Source organism: Chlorocebus sabaeus, chromosome X (genome assembly GCF_047675955.1).
Source record: "Chlorocebus sabaeus isolate Y175 chromosome X, mChlSab1.0.hap1, whole genome shotgun sequence".
In the NCBI taxonomy this organism is placed as follows: Eukaryota; Metazoa; Chordata; class Mammalia; order Primates; family Cercopithecidae; genus Chlorocebus; species Chlorocebus sabaeus.
Genome location: NC_132933.1, coordinates 115387302 through 115401963, shown reverse-complemented (window position 1 = coordinate 115401963; position 14662 = coordinate 115387302). Strand labels below are relative to the sequence as shown.

At 37.4% G+C, this 14662-nt stretch overlaps 1 protein-coding gene across 1 annotated transcript in view; it reads left to right on the top strand.

Annotated features, from left to right (window-relative positions):
* Positions 1-10855, top strand: part of PRRG1 (proline rich and Gla domain 1) — a 104515-nt gene extending 93660 nt beyond the window's left edge. The window contains exon 4 of the mRNA XM_008019605.3: positions 6732-10855. Coding sequence (XP_008017796.1) covers positions 6732-7217 — 486 coding nt within the window. The 3' untranslated portion in view covers positions 7218-10855. The remainder of the gene's footprint in view (positions 1-6731) is intronic.
* Positions 10856-14662: the final 3807 nt, after the last annotated feature.

The window sequence follows — 14662 nt, the reverse complement described above, 5'->3', positions numbered from 1 at the left end:
CTACCTAAACAGATGAAATTAGTATGTAAACCTTAGATTATGCATGTTTCTGAAAAACTACTCGAAACATTTTGTTCCTTCAGTGCTACATGTAGATTATTATATAAAAGATAAAAATTACAGGTTTTGTATGCAGTATTCAAAGTTACATGTGTAGCTCAAGTCTTTTTAAAGCTAACTGGCTTGAAGAGTAGTAAAATATGAACAAGTTTAGCGATGCAATAATTACCTTATTTCATAACTGTACTTTAACACTTTCTTAAAAAGGAGGACTATGGTCATTTAAGTTTCCAGAAGGTATTTTTGCCCCTTTACTATTCTAAGTCTAACTTGGTCCTCTCACTGTATTTCTTTGTCTGCCTGATTTGAGGATCTCTCCCCTCCCTGACTTTGTCTCAGATCATATATATATTTTCTCTCCTAGATATGAGGAAGAACAAAGTGAGCATCTCTTTATGACTGTTTACATTTTTAAAAGAATTCCTCTTACTTTCGTACTTTGGAGAGACAGTTTGCTATAGTGGTTTCTTAACTTCAGATTGCCTGGGTTCAAATCCCAGCTTAGCCATTCATCTTGACTTGCTCAAGTCATTAAACTTTTTTGTGCCTCAGTTTCTTCATATATAAAATAGAGATAACAAAAGCATCAACCTCATTGGGTTGCTGAGATTAAATAAGTTAATGTATGTAAATCACTTACAGCAGTGCATGGCATGGTATAAATACATTATGTGGTAGCTGTGAGTTACCACCATAATCACCATCGTCACCCTCCACTCACTTCTAAGATCCTTTGTATTATTTATGCTTTGGGGGAAAGACTTCACTGTATACATTAGCACTGCATTTCTGCCCATCATGTCACCCTGCATACAGAGGTGGGAAAACCCTTAGAACCTGGTTTGGTTGTCAGGTGCCACCAGAACTCAGGAGGGTACATGGCTGATTTTGCTGTCCCACACACAGGCTGAAGACTGGAGACAGGTTTTGTTGTGATAGCTTTCTGTGGTAATCCCCACCAATTCTATCTCAACCAGCATAAAAATGCTGATAAACTTAAGGTCTCATAATCATTCTTCAAAGTATATGAAGAACTAAGCTGCAATAATTCATTCTCTTCTTCAGGTACCAAGTTTAGCTCAATTATTGATTCAGGGTTTCAAAAAGCAAATGCGTCTTTTACCCAACTGTTTTCCCTTAATGTTTCAAATTTTTCTTCTGGAAAGAAATGGCTACAAGTTTGAGATAGAGAAGTGAGATGCAACAATATCTCTAATTTTATTTCTTTCAAAATGTTTTCATTAATAATATTCTCTTCAATATGTTGCAAAAATCTTGGAAACATGTAGTAGCTAGGATGATTACTTTTAAGTCTGGCTTGCCATAACAATAATGGCTTTCGAAATCCCTGGATACGTTCAACACCAACATGAGTTTTAGCAAGAAGAAACCACATCCAAACCATAGCACTTACAAACTTTTGTTTTATGGAGAAGTACACGTGCATGTATATATACCAAATAGTAACATAATTCACAGGATCCTGCACCTTAGTCTTTCTCCTTAACGATATAAAAGAATGAGTTTTCAGCAGTCAATTTACATACTGGTCACTAGTGATATTCTGGGACTTGGGATTCCTCCTTTTGCTTATTACACCGGGACAGGTACCAATCCCCCCACTTCTTTGGTTCCGTTACCATTGTAGGGTCTTGACGTGTCATCCAGGTTCTTGATGTGTTGAGCAGAGGATTGGACAAAACGCACAAACAAAGCAACAAAAGAATGAAGCAACAAAAGCATAGATGTATCGAAGCAAAAGTACGCTCCACAGAGCAGGAGCTGAAGAAACAGGTGGCTAAAGATCACCCGTTGCAAAATCTTCTGGGGTTTAAGTACCCTTTAGAGGTTTCCTATTGGTTACACCCTGTGTAAATGAACACCTGACCTGTGACCAGTCAGAGGCTGAAGTGAAGTTATACCCTGTGCAAATGAAGACTTGTCCTGCAACCAATTGAAGGCTGAAGTGGAGTTACACCCTATGCAAATGAAGACTTGGCCTGTGACCAGTCACAGACTCAAGTGAAAGCTCCTTGTCTCCAGACCCTATTCTCCTGCTTCAGTTCCATTCAAGTGTCCTGAATCCAAACCATAACCATTTCCAAATAATTCCATCTAAATTATGAGAATTTTCTTTATGTAACCTGTGTGCCACCTTGCAAAATATAGTGCCCATAATTAATTGAAACAGCATGCCACCAACCTTTGGTCTTCTCCATCCCCCAGCCGTAGCATCTTCAACTGGTAGTCAATTGAATTGATGCTTATCATGCCCAGCATAATATTGTTTCCCAGTAACTTGTCCATCTTCTACTGACAGTTTTCAAGATAATACCTTACTTTTTGAGAAAAGAATACAAAACATATCTTTTAAGATACTTTTTAAAGAGCTGGAATCTCCCTATATTTCCCAGGTTTGTCTCTAACTCCTGGGTTCAAGGGACCCTCACACCTCAGCCTCTGAAGTAGCTGAGGGTACAGGTTTGTGCTACCACACCTCCGCATTATGTATCAATTTTAAAATTGCCTTTTCTACTTTTTCATAGCTTAGATATACATGTAACTACCTTAGAGACAAAAAATTGACCCAAAGATGTTAAGTGACTTGTAAGTCCGGCCATTTTCCCTAGAGTATCACTTTTGGTAAGGAATCTTAAAACGTTGGACTACACTTGCTTGGATTTTCCAACTTGGGTGTATTTCTGCCTTCTACTCTCAACAAGGCAGCTTTTGGAGTTAGGATTGATTTTTAGTCCCTCGTCTCCTAAGGTCCTTCCTCCCCTTTAATGGCATTCTCTTTCAAGGATAGGGAGAAGCTGTAGGAGAGCTATATATAAATGCTGCTAGGCCCTCCTCATCAATACAAACTCACTGGGAAAATCATCCACTTCCCAACTTTTTTATGTAGGTTCTGAGCTGATTGATCAGATTGCAAAACATGCCCCACTCTACTATCTTTCCAATTATGAAAGCCTTGAGGTCAGGCCTTGAGTCACTCAAATTCTGTTCGTAAATGGCAATGAGAACATTCAAAACAAAAAAGCACACATTTTATAAAAGGGAAACAAATATTCTTTGTAAGAATCTTCCACCTACTGCATTTTGTTCTAGCACTCAGCTTACAGGATGAAACGTCTACCTCTTGCGACTCTTCCCTCTGAAACGGTTGTCGGACCTCTCTGGCAGCTCCAGATTGTGTTTATCACTTGTTTAATTTTATCCTGAGCTGAAACTATAGAGTCCCTATAATGACTCTCTTCTTCATTCACTCTTTTACATCATGCTTAAGATTGCTATAAAAGTATGATTCAATTATGATAGTAATTCTTGTTTAGGCACACACGTTTGTGCCACATTATTGCCTGCCACTAATGTTAAATCCTTCTAAAGCACTGCTCTACCAAGTCTTGAAATCATTTGCTTATTCTAAATCTATTGCTGATTTGAAAAGAAAAAGATCTGTGTAAATAGCTTACAGAAACATACTTTGAAATTATTTGTTTGAATGATAATTATTAGAGCTGATTTCACATGAATTTTCTTCTGACCCTCTGGCCTCAAGGACATATCAGTCTCTTTTCCAAATAAATCTGTCATTGTGTTTTTATTTAGATCATTGTTAACTTAGTTGAAAGCATTTAATCTGTAAAATGAGGCAGCTTGCTTTTGACTACACATTGAAAATGATGGAAGACTGAATTTTAGGAAAGTAGCCAAACTGATTCCAAATTACTTATACATCAAGGCAGATTGCTTATTGGTTTGCTCTGGTGGCAGACCTCTTAGGTTGAAATCCCAGCTCCAGTGTTTAGATGTTAAATGACCTTGACTTTATCATTATGTAACCTCTCTGAGCCTCCATTTCCTCATCTGCAAAGTGAGGATGATAACAGAGCCTACAGTATTTTATTGTTAAGGATTAAGTAAGTTACTACCTGTAAAATTAAAATCTGGTTTACTCATTCAGTTTTTGCCTAAGCTTTGTTTTTATCCATTGAAAATAAATGCCTGATTATTTTTCTGTAAGTTTTTTCTAAAGTGGAAAGAATTAGACTAAAATTTTTTTTATTTCCCAGAATGCCAAAAAAACAGAGAAATTGAATTATGCAAGCAAGCGTGCAAAAAAGATTCATGTAGATTAATCCTTGGGTATTCCAAAGTAATGTGGACAATATAAAAGAGCCATATTTTATTATGTTTTTCTAAGATTAGCATCATATAATTATTTAAATCACATATATTTATTGGTATTTTTGGATAAATTGAAATAGAGTAAAAGGAAGTGGTGACCTGAGAGACTAGGAAGAGGGAGGTTAAAGTCTCACCTGCAGATAAAGGAAAATTTACTATGGATCAGATACTTGATAAGTTTATTTTATTTTATTTGGTGCAGTTTGATTCCAAATTTGTAAAAGAGTCTGTTGTTTTTTAGGAGTGCAACTGTGATTGGCAAGTGTACAGAAGAAAGAGATGTAAAGCAATTTTTTAAATGATGTAAACCTAAATGTTAATACTGCTTACATCTTTATGATGGAACTACAAGTGATTTGTTTTCATTTTTGCTGTTTTTGTTTTGTTGAGACAGAGTTTCGCTCTTGTTGCCCAGGCTGGAATGCAATGACGCAATCTCAGCCCACCCGCAACCTCTGCCTCCCAGTTTCAAGCAGTTCTCCTGCCTCAGCCTCCCGAGTAGCTGCAACTACAAGCATGCGCCACCGTGCCTGGCTAATTTTGTATTTTTAGTAGAGACCAGGTTTCTACATGTTGGTCAGGCTGGTCTTGAACTCTTCACCTCAGTTGATCCGCCTGCCTCAGCCTTCCAAAGTGCTGAGATTACAAGCGTGAGCCACCATACCCGGCCCCATTTTTGCTGTTTTTACACGAGTGAAGTTTTATATAATTAACTTTTTTCAATCCTAAAAGTGACAGTTATATAAAAAGTTAATGATGTGCAATTTTAGGAGCAAATTTATTGTGTAAAAAGTCTTCATATATCTATATTTAATAGTTTTTACCTGTGAATATATTTCCATATTAGTGAAACAAATGAGTCCTTTGACAATTTCAGCTATTACATATTATCCTGAGATGATTGCTGTATCTAGACTCTACTTTTTCTTCTTTGGGCTTTTTAAAGTATTGGATCTTGCATGTTTTCATCTGGATTTTTAGGTGAAGTTCATTGCGAACCTGTACAGCCTTTAGTAAATCATACAATATTTCTTACAACATGTCCAGTTCCTCTTAGAATTATAGAATGTTGGAGTAATAAGGTACCTTAGAGATCTCATTCAGGAGTCATTATTATGACCACAGGGTTCTTTAAAAGGTTATATGACTAAGTGAAGTAAAATATATGACTATAAAACAAGCAGCTTTAGTGCCCATAGTATTAGTTTGGACCAGATTTGGTGTTTTATCTAAATTCCATGCCCCCATGGGACATCTGCGTTCAGAATTCCAGGTGTAATCCAACTCCATTTGTCCATTCGTGTAGTGAGCTAACTCCTCAGCTCTTCTTTTTCCAATTTGCATTCCAAGGGCTCCCTCCCTTGATGCCAGGTAATTAAATAATATGAAATGGAAGACATTTCAAATATTATTAGTGACCCGTAATACCTGCAAATAAATATGACCGTGAGAAAAGCACTTTGATAAATGGAGTCAATAGCATTGCAATTGTGGGTGATCTTTGTATCAAAGTAAGGGATAGGTTATCAGTCATTTTGAAGCAGAGATTCGATTATAATATATAAAGTTAATTATAATCACTAATATGTATTGAGTATTTATATGCCAGGGACTTAATTAGATGTGTTATAAATGTTATCTCACTTAATGCACAGGCAACCTATCAGGTAGGTTTGTATTATACCATTTTACAAGTGAGGAAACCGAGACTGAAAGGAGTAACTTGCCCAGGTTTCATAACTAGTAATTGGGTCAAGTTTCTTTTTTATCTTTTAAATACTTCCCCCTACATACGGTAAAGTCTTGAACTACTGGATTACTTTTCATTTGGGATTAAGGTCCAGGTTTAGAAGTAACCTAATGCAGTTTCTTCACTAGCCTGAGGTCTCTCCTAGGAACAATATGTAATTTTGACCTTCAGTCACCATCTGTGTACTAAACTCTGGGGGTGGAGAGGGAGCTGAGGAGGAATGTCTGGTGGCAAGAAACCCCAAACAGAACCATTAGAAAACAAGGTGTTTCTGGAGTGTTTGAGCACTGAAAGACTACAACAGCCTAAACTTGTACATACTGTTAATGATTATAGGGATCATGAGATGAGAATCTTGTAATTGGATATGGAGAGCGATGATATTTAACATATTTTAACAGTAAATTATTTGGTATAATTAGTAAAGGGGAAAACGCTCATTACTTATTTTTCCCTCTAAAGTGTCATAGCTGAAAATATAAATAACTCCAAGTCTTAAAAAACACTCTTGGATTCTGATTGACCATTTTAGGGAGGATCCGGAATGAGTACAATAATGTATTTGTAATTTCTTGTCACATGGAAAATACAGACTGTAGGTCCTTTGATTCAGCAAATTTGGTTTTGGGTTTTTGTTCATTATGTTCATTGAACCCAGACATTTATTCATCTGGTATTTTCCATCTTTTATTCATATTGATTTTCTATTTATTTTGTATTGTATTTTCAGAAGGAGTTTTGGAGCACCTACACAAAAGCGCAACAAGGGGAGAGTAACCGAGGAAGTGACTGGTTTCAATTTTACCTTACCTTTCCATTAATCTTTGGCCTCTTCATTATCCTCCTTGTCATTTTCCTAATCTGGAGATGCTTCCTAAGAAACAAAACTCGTAGACAGACAGTGACTGAAGGCCACATTCCTTTCCCTCAGCAACTTAATATTATCACCCCACCCCCGCCACCAGATGAAGTGTTTGACAGCAGTGGATTGTCTCCAGGCTTTCTGGGATACGTAGTTGGGCGCTCAGATTCCGTCTCTACTCGCCTGTCCAATTGTGATCCCCCACCAACCTATGAGGAAGCCACTGGCCAGGTGAACCTGCAGAGGAGTGAAACAGAACCTCATTTAGACCCACCCCCGGAGTATGAGGACATAGTCAACTCCAACTCAGCCAGTGCCATTCCTATGGTGCCTGTGGTCACCACCATCAAATGAAGCTGCAAACTTCTTTTTACTCTAATCATTTTTAAAATACTAATGAAAGAACTTTCTAGCACTTTACCACTACATAAATGTTCATTGACTTATTTTATTGGACTCTTACAGCATACCACTTCATACTTTCTGGTTTTATTTTCTTTAGTTTTGTTTCTTGTTATAGAATCATTATCCATGCTCATTTTTGCTAGGGGAAATATATGAAGAGGGAAAACATACTAATGGGGTCTTTCTGTGATGTGATGATACATACATGTAAGTGTATATATGTGTGTATAGGCATATATACATATGTATGTATCAACACAGTATATGTAAAACTGTCTTAAAAATCCATTAACTACCTAAATCACCTGGAAAGAGAGCATTACTCACCAAAATTGCAAAACAAGAGTACCAAGAATTTGTGTAATAGCCAGTGACATCCTGTAGATTTTTGCAAACTGGATATACTTAGCATGTTTTCTAATTCTGACTGGTTTTTGTTAACTTGATAATTCTTCATCTACCTTAAAAAGAAAAAAATTACACATACTCATTCTTGATGTTAGAAAGAGAAAGAGTGTGTGTGAGCAATAATGCGTAAGCTACTGATAACTTGCTTACAGCAGATAGCAATAAGGTCTTTGGTAGCATTCCGCTTGTTTTGTAATAGGGATTTTCTTTTTGGTTGACCACTCCCCCCTGACTTCCAAAATTAAACAGTGTTTTCTTAGCATCTTGAATATCTCCTGTGGTGTATATTAACATCTTGATGAGACAGATTTCCAGGCAATGAAGTAATTTCTAAAATGGATATGTGTGTGGATTAATGATAGGCAGTAGATACCCATTACTCCTTTACTCATGAATGGTAAAATTATTCTCACTGTTTTATTGCCTTTTACTGTACGTTCTACACTCTCTCCTACTGCCACAGAATTTTCAAGCCCTTAAGAGTTTAGTTAAAATAAAATTTTTGAAATTATTTTCTTAATATTTTTATATAGGCTGATGTCTTTGCCTCAAGATTGTTAAGAGGTAATTTTCCATTAAATTATGAACTGTGATTTTTATATTGCTCTCCAATTGGTATAAGAAGATTGCAAAGTCCGTGTTATGCTAGGTTCACAATAAATCTAGTAATAGCCCCACACAGATCTCATCATTGTTGTGACTTCCTTTTGTATTTTCATCAGGTATTTTTTTAACTGTAGGGTTTTTACTTTTTTCTTGGAGCAGAGAGAACAGGCTGTCAATGGGTTGCCAACATAAGCTGGCTGAGAAATAAAAGAAAACAAGACAGTTGTATCATAAAGTTTCATTTTGTATGCACTGATGGCAAATTCATTAGGTCAGTTAAGGGAAATGTTTGTACTACTTCCAAACCTTTTCAACGTTGGATAAAATGATTGATGAGGCAGGCAGAAGGAATATAGGCTTCAGGTGTGTCATTTCCTGCTGCTTCCAGCTCCATCCCTACGGACTCATCCCCCAGTCCTGCCCTGGAACCAAAGGAAGGAGTAACACTGAGGGGAATCCTGAAGTAGGAGTCAGATGACCTGAACTCAGATCTCCTCCATCACATACTTGTCACCACTGTACCTTGAGTAAGAACCATATCTGACCCTCAACCTCCTCAACTCTAAAATGGGGATAATATCATCTTTACAAGGATCAAATGAGATGGTGTATATGTAAGAAATTTGTAAAATGTAAAGAGCTATCTACACTACGTTCGTAATGTTATTATTATTGTGCTTCAAGGATAATTTTCCCGTTTTCCTAAATTGTATGAGATCTTTCACACAGTGAGAAATAGAGCAGGCTGCCCCATAAATGGGTAACATATTCCTAATCTGAGTGTGTGGGCTGTTAGAGAATCCCTGTCATGCTCTGGTCTATTCTGAAAATGTGCCAACTGAAAGATGATAGCCCACACAGCACAAACAGGTTTAAGCAAATGTTGGAAAGGGAACTAAGGCATGTGTGCTTAGTTAATAGGTTTAGCAGCTTTCATGGACTAAAAATGATTGATTATATCTTGACCCTGGTCTCAGAAATGGCATTTTTAGTTTTGCCATGAGCACACATCAATCTTTGGCTTCTATTTAAAGCTAAAGGTAGAAGTGTTTGACCCAGTGAACTGTGTATGTATGTGTGGGGTATTTTTTTGTTTATTTTTAAATGGAAATTAAGACACCTTTTGTGTGGACTTTTTTTTGTCTTTAATGTCAGGCTTTAGATTAGATCAGCAGTTTTCAAAGCATCGCCCGTGGACCCCTGGGTTCCTTGAGAGCCTTTCAGGGGGCACTATGAGATCAAAATATTTTTATTATAATGTGAAGACATTAGCTTTTCACTCTATCTCAAAAAAAGTGTTGCAAATGTAAAACATTGCCATCTTCTCACAAATCTCTTTTTCTGTTTTTGAAAATATGGCTATTTTTCATAAAATGTTATTTGTGTTAGCATGTAATGGGTTTATTATGTTTAAATACATTAATACTTTAAAAATTTTCAGTTTTTTTTAGTATGGTAAATATTGATAGATATAAACCTCATGAACAAAAGCACTTTGGCATCCAGATCCTCAATAAATGTTAAGGGAATAAAGGGGTCCAGAGACCAAAAGTTTTAGAGCTACAGGATTAGACATAGGAGCAGGAGATTCTGTTACTAAGTGTGATTTCTTGCAACTTTATTTTACATTTTAAACTCCTGATATTGGATATAATGCTGCCTTTTAGAGACACCTGAATTGCAGTATCAGAATGAGTGTTGATGTTTGAAGCCAAAAAGCCAAATGCTTAAACTGATCAATGACTATAGCTTTTTAGACTGTTGGTCAAATAACATACTACTTCACAGTAACAGCTTTATCAGCCATAGATCTCATGGTGGCTGCTGCATGATAATGATAGGATAAACAAAATACCACTGTCTTCAAGAAACATTATCTTAGGTTTGTTTGGTTTGAGTTTGATTTGGCTTTTATATTTTTTAAAATCCCTTTTGCTACCCCATCTGGTTTTATAAACTGAGTTTCTTAGCATTTGTTAAAATTAAGGGGTTTGTTTGGAATAATATATATTTTTTATGCTTTTGCCTTTCTTACCTGATTGATATTACATTCACCTTTGATTGTTTTTTAAAAGTTTATTTTTACAGAATATATTTAGTACCTTTCTTAAGGAGTAACTGAATTGAATCAACCAGTTTGCATTTAAATAAAAGAACAGGCTCAATGGTCTTCCTGTGAAATGGTTTACACGTCTGCATGTGCAGTAGTTGTGTCTGGAATCCTAGAATTGGCACTTTCTGTCTCCCTGCTCTAAATGTCACAATAAATTATACTTCCTTAAAGTAAATATAATGATTTCTTCTTTTCCTATTGACCAGTGCAGATAGAGATGTTGTGTTTGCTTCATTTTTAATGATGACTTCAAGATTGATGATCTGATCCAGTAACTGTGGAGGTAGCTTTAACTTGGTTCTGTGTAAATAGTATGTATTTTATTATAATATTTCACCTTTTAAGATGCTTGGTTTACATTAAATTATGGTATTTAACTATTTTTATGTTTATACTAGGTAGGGTCTTTCTTATATTTCTGTGTTTTTGGTATGCTAAATAAAGCTATTTTTAAACCCAAGAGTTTTTTTCTGCCATGTGTTAATCATATTTTGGTTAGGTGGTAAATATGCTGCATATGTTCTTATTAATTATGTTCTTTTTAAGGTAAAATGGTTATGTTTCTTTTTTCTTACACATTTAGGGAATATAGCTCAGTAAAAACAACAGAAATCATCTGATCAAAACCTCAGAGTGTTCTCAGCACGAGAGAGAACTTTCTATACTACTTTTGAATGATTTTGGCATGATACAAAATGGAAACAATTGCTCTAAAGGAATAGACTGAGCTCCCTGCGTAGTGTAGTTTGTCAAGTCCTGGGAATAGTGTTGACTATAGATGCCAAGGAGCCAGTTGTTTCCTGCTTAGCAGAACAGTTTGTGTTTGAAAAGAAAGCACAAGATGAAAACATTGTGACCAAAGGGCATCTTCCTATGTGTAGAGCTACCTCAAAGATTAAAAGTTGGTTTGTCACGTCACTAACCAAACATATGTGAATATGAGTTGATACGATAAAAAGAATTAAAATTATTTACTCCATATTCAAGGATGAATTTTAAATATAAATTATAAACCTAAGTATCCATTTAATAAGCAGAAGTCCTCAAAGAGTTGTCCAAATAGTCTTTAAAAGGTACTTTTAAAAATCTATAGCAATTTCTAAAAGTTATATAACTTACACATTGATGACTACAATCATAAAACCCAAAACCTAGATCAAGAAATTTCTAGCACTCCAAAAGGCTTCCTCATTCCCCTTTCTTAAAGATACCATGATTCTAACATCTGTCATAATAGATAACTTTTTAAAAGTTCATACTTGGCTGTGGCCATATGGAGTTGCCTTTTTTTTTTTAAAATAATGCTTTTAAGATATTTCAGAAAAGTTCAAGCGAAGATCCAGAGCTACTCTTCCACCTCTCGGCCCTCCTTAAATTCAACTACTTGTTTTCTCTGAGACTTTTCAACATTCCTAAAGCTCTTTGAGGGCAAGAATTGTGTTTAATCCTTTTAACTCCCCTAAATACATCAAAAAGTGAGGCCTGTTTTTTTTTTTTTTTTTTTTGCCTACAAATCGACCAAAACAGCATTAGCTTTCTGGCTGGCCTCAATGCTTGTATTTCTGCTGTGATTCTTATCCCCTGCCACTTCTTAAAACTTTGTGTCATCACATTCTGTTCTCAGTAATTTTATTTACTTTATCTACCTCTATGTTAACTTGTAACTGTCACATGCGTCCCTGTGAAGAGACCACCAAACAGGCTTTGTGTGAGCAATAAAGCTTTCTAGTCACCTGGGTGCAGGCAGGCTTGGTCCGAAAAGAGAGTCAGCAAAGGAAGATAGGGGTGGGGCCATTTTATAGGATTTGGGTAGGTAGTGGAAAATTACAGTCAAAGGGGGTTGTTCTCTGGTGGGCAGGGGTGGGGGTCCCAAGGTGCTCAGTGGGGGAGCTTCTAAGCCAGGAAAGAAATTTCACAAGGTTAATCGCTCAGTCAAAGTGGGGCAGGAACAAATCACAGTGGTGAAATGTCATCAGTTAAGGCAGGAACCGGCCATTTTCACTTCTGTGATTCTTCACTTGCTTCAGGCCATCTGGATGTATATGTGCAGGCCACAGGGGATAGGATGGCTTAGCTTGGGCTCAGAGGCCTGACATTCCTATCTTCTTATATTAATAAGAAAAATAACATAGTGTTGAAGTGTTGGCAGCAAAAATTTTGGGGGGGGTAGTATGGAGAGATAATGGGTGATGTTTCTTAGGGCTGCTTCGAGCGGGATTAGGGGCAGTGTGGGAACCTGGAATGGGAGAAATTAAGCTGAAGGAAGATTTTGTGGTAAGGGGTGACATTGTGGGGTCGTTAGAAGAAACATTTGTCGTATAGAATGACTGGTGATGGCCTGGATACGGTTTTACATGAATTGAGAAACTAAACAGAAGACCCAAGGTCCGAATAAGAGAAGGAGAAAAACAGGTATTAAAGGACTAAGAATTGGGAGGACCCAGGACATCCAATTAGAGAGTGCCCAAGGGGGTTCAGCATAATTACTTGCTTGGTCGGTGAGTTTTTTTGGGCTCTATCCTTGAGTGTTTCTATGTTGTCATACACCAGGCCAGATTGATTTAGGTAAAAACAACACTCTTCATTTAAAAATATACAGAGTCCCTATTAGCAGTGAGTAAGTCGAGGCCTCGGCGATTTTGGAGAAAAGAGAAATGCAAAGCCAGCAATTGTTTGTTAAAGAAGGATTAGAAACAGCTAGGAGAGAGCGAGTGAGGTTGATAGTGTGGTGGAGATAGCTGGAGAGAGGTAGAGGGTGGTATAAGAACGGGAACAAGAATAAGAGTGAGTATAAAAGTAAAGAATAGGACTTCATCAGGGTGAAAGTATTGGAGTGTACCCTGTCAGTAAAGATCATTTATCCACTTTAAGAGAGACTTAAGGGTGGCGCTTTGAGGTAAAACCAAGAGATACCAGTTATGATGGTTTGAAGGAAAAGTGTAAACTGGCAGTGTAAACAAGGGCAGGGCATTTGCAAGTAGTTGAGAATGGTGAATAGGAGTATGACTAGACAGAAGATAGTAGGGATGACAAGTCTTTGGGGTGTAGTTCAAGTTGGGCTGGTGTCTGGAATGAAACTGGGGCCTAATAAAAAGGAGCATCCATACAGGAGCTCAAATGAGCTGTATCCTGTAGCATCCCGAGGACAGGCCCAAATTCTGAGAAAGGCAAGTGGTAAAAGTATTGTCCAGTCTTTTTTAAGTTGGAGGCTGAGCCTGGTGAGGTGTGTTTTTAAAAGACCATTAGTCCGTTTTACCTTTCCTGAAGATTGAGGATGGCAAGGGGTATGAAGATTCCACTGAAGACCAAGAGCCTGAGAAACTGCTTGGGTGATTTGTCTAATAATGGCTGGTCCATTATTGAACTGTATAGAGGTGGGAAGGCCAAACCGAGGAATTATGTCTGACAGAAGGGAAGAAATGACCGTGGAGGCCTTCTCAGACCTTGTGGGAAAGGCCTCTACCCATTCAGTGAAAGTGTCTACCCAGACCAAGAGGTATTTTAGTTTCTTGACTCAGGTCATGTGAGTAAATAAATTTGCCAGTCCTGGGCAGGGGCAAAACCCCGAGCTTGATGTGTAGGGAAGGGAGGGGGCCTGAATAATCACTGAGGGGTATTAGAATAGCAGATGGAACACTGAGAAGTGATTTCCTTGAGGACAGATTTCCACAATGGAAATGAAATGAAAGGTTCTAAGAGGTGGGCTAGCAGCTTGTAACCTACGTGGAAGAGGTTATGAAATGACAACAGAATATAATGGGCCTGTGAGGGTGGAAGGAGATATTTTCCTTGGTCTAAGAACCCTTTGCCTTGTGTGGGAAGAGATTGATAGGTGGAAGTTTCAGTGGGAGAGTAGGTCGGAGTGACCAATGAGAAGGAGAAAAACTGGACATGAGGGAAAGAAGTTGGAATGCTAGCTGCTGCTTTAGTTACCTTATCAGCAAAAGTATTGCCCTGAGCCAAGGGATCTGATGCCTTTTGATGGCCCTTGCAGTGAATGACTCCAGCTTCCTTTGGAAGTAAAGTGGCCTTGAGAAGAGTTTTTATTAAAGAGGCATTAATGATGGAGGATCCTTGCATGGTGAGGAAACCTCTTTCAGCCCATATAACAGCATGGTGGTGCAGGATATGGAAGCCATATGTAGAGTCAGTATAAATACTGACGTGTAGTACCTTTGCAAGAGTGAGAGCTCAAGTTAAGGCAGTGAGTTCAGCTTGCTGAGAGATAGAGAAGGAGAGCAGAGTGGTAGCCTCAGTGATAGATGTG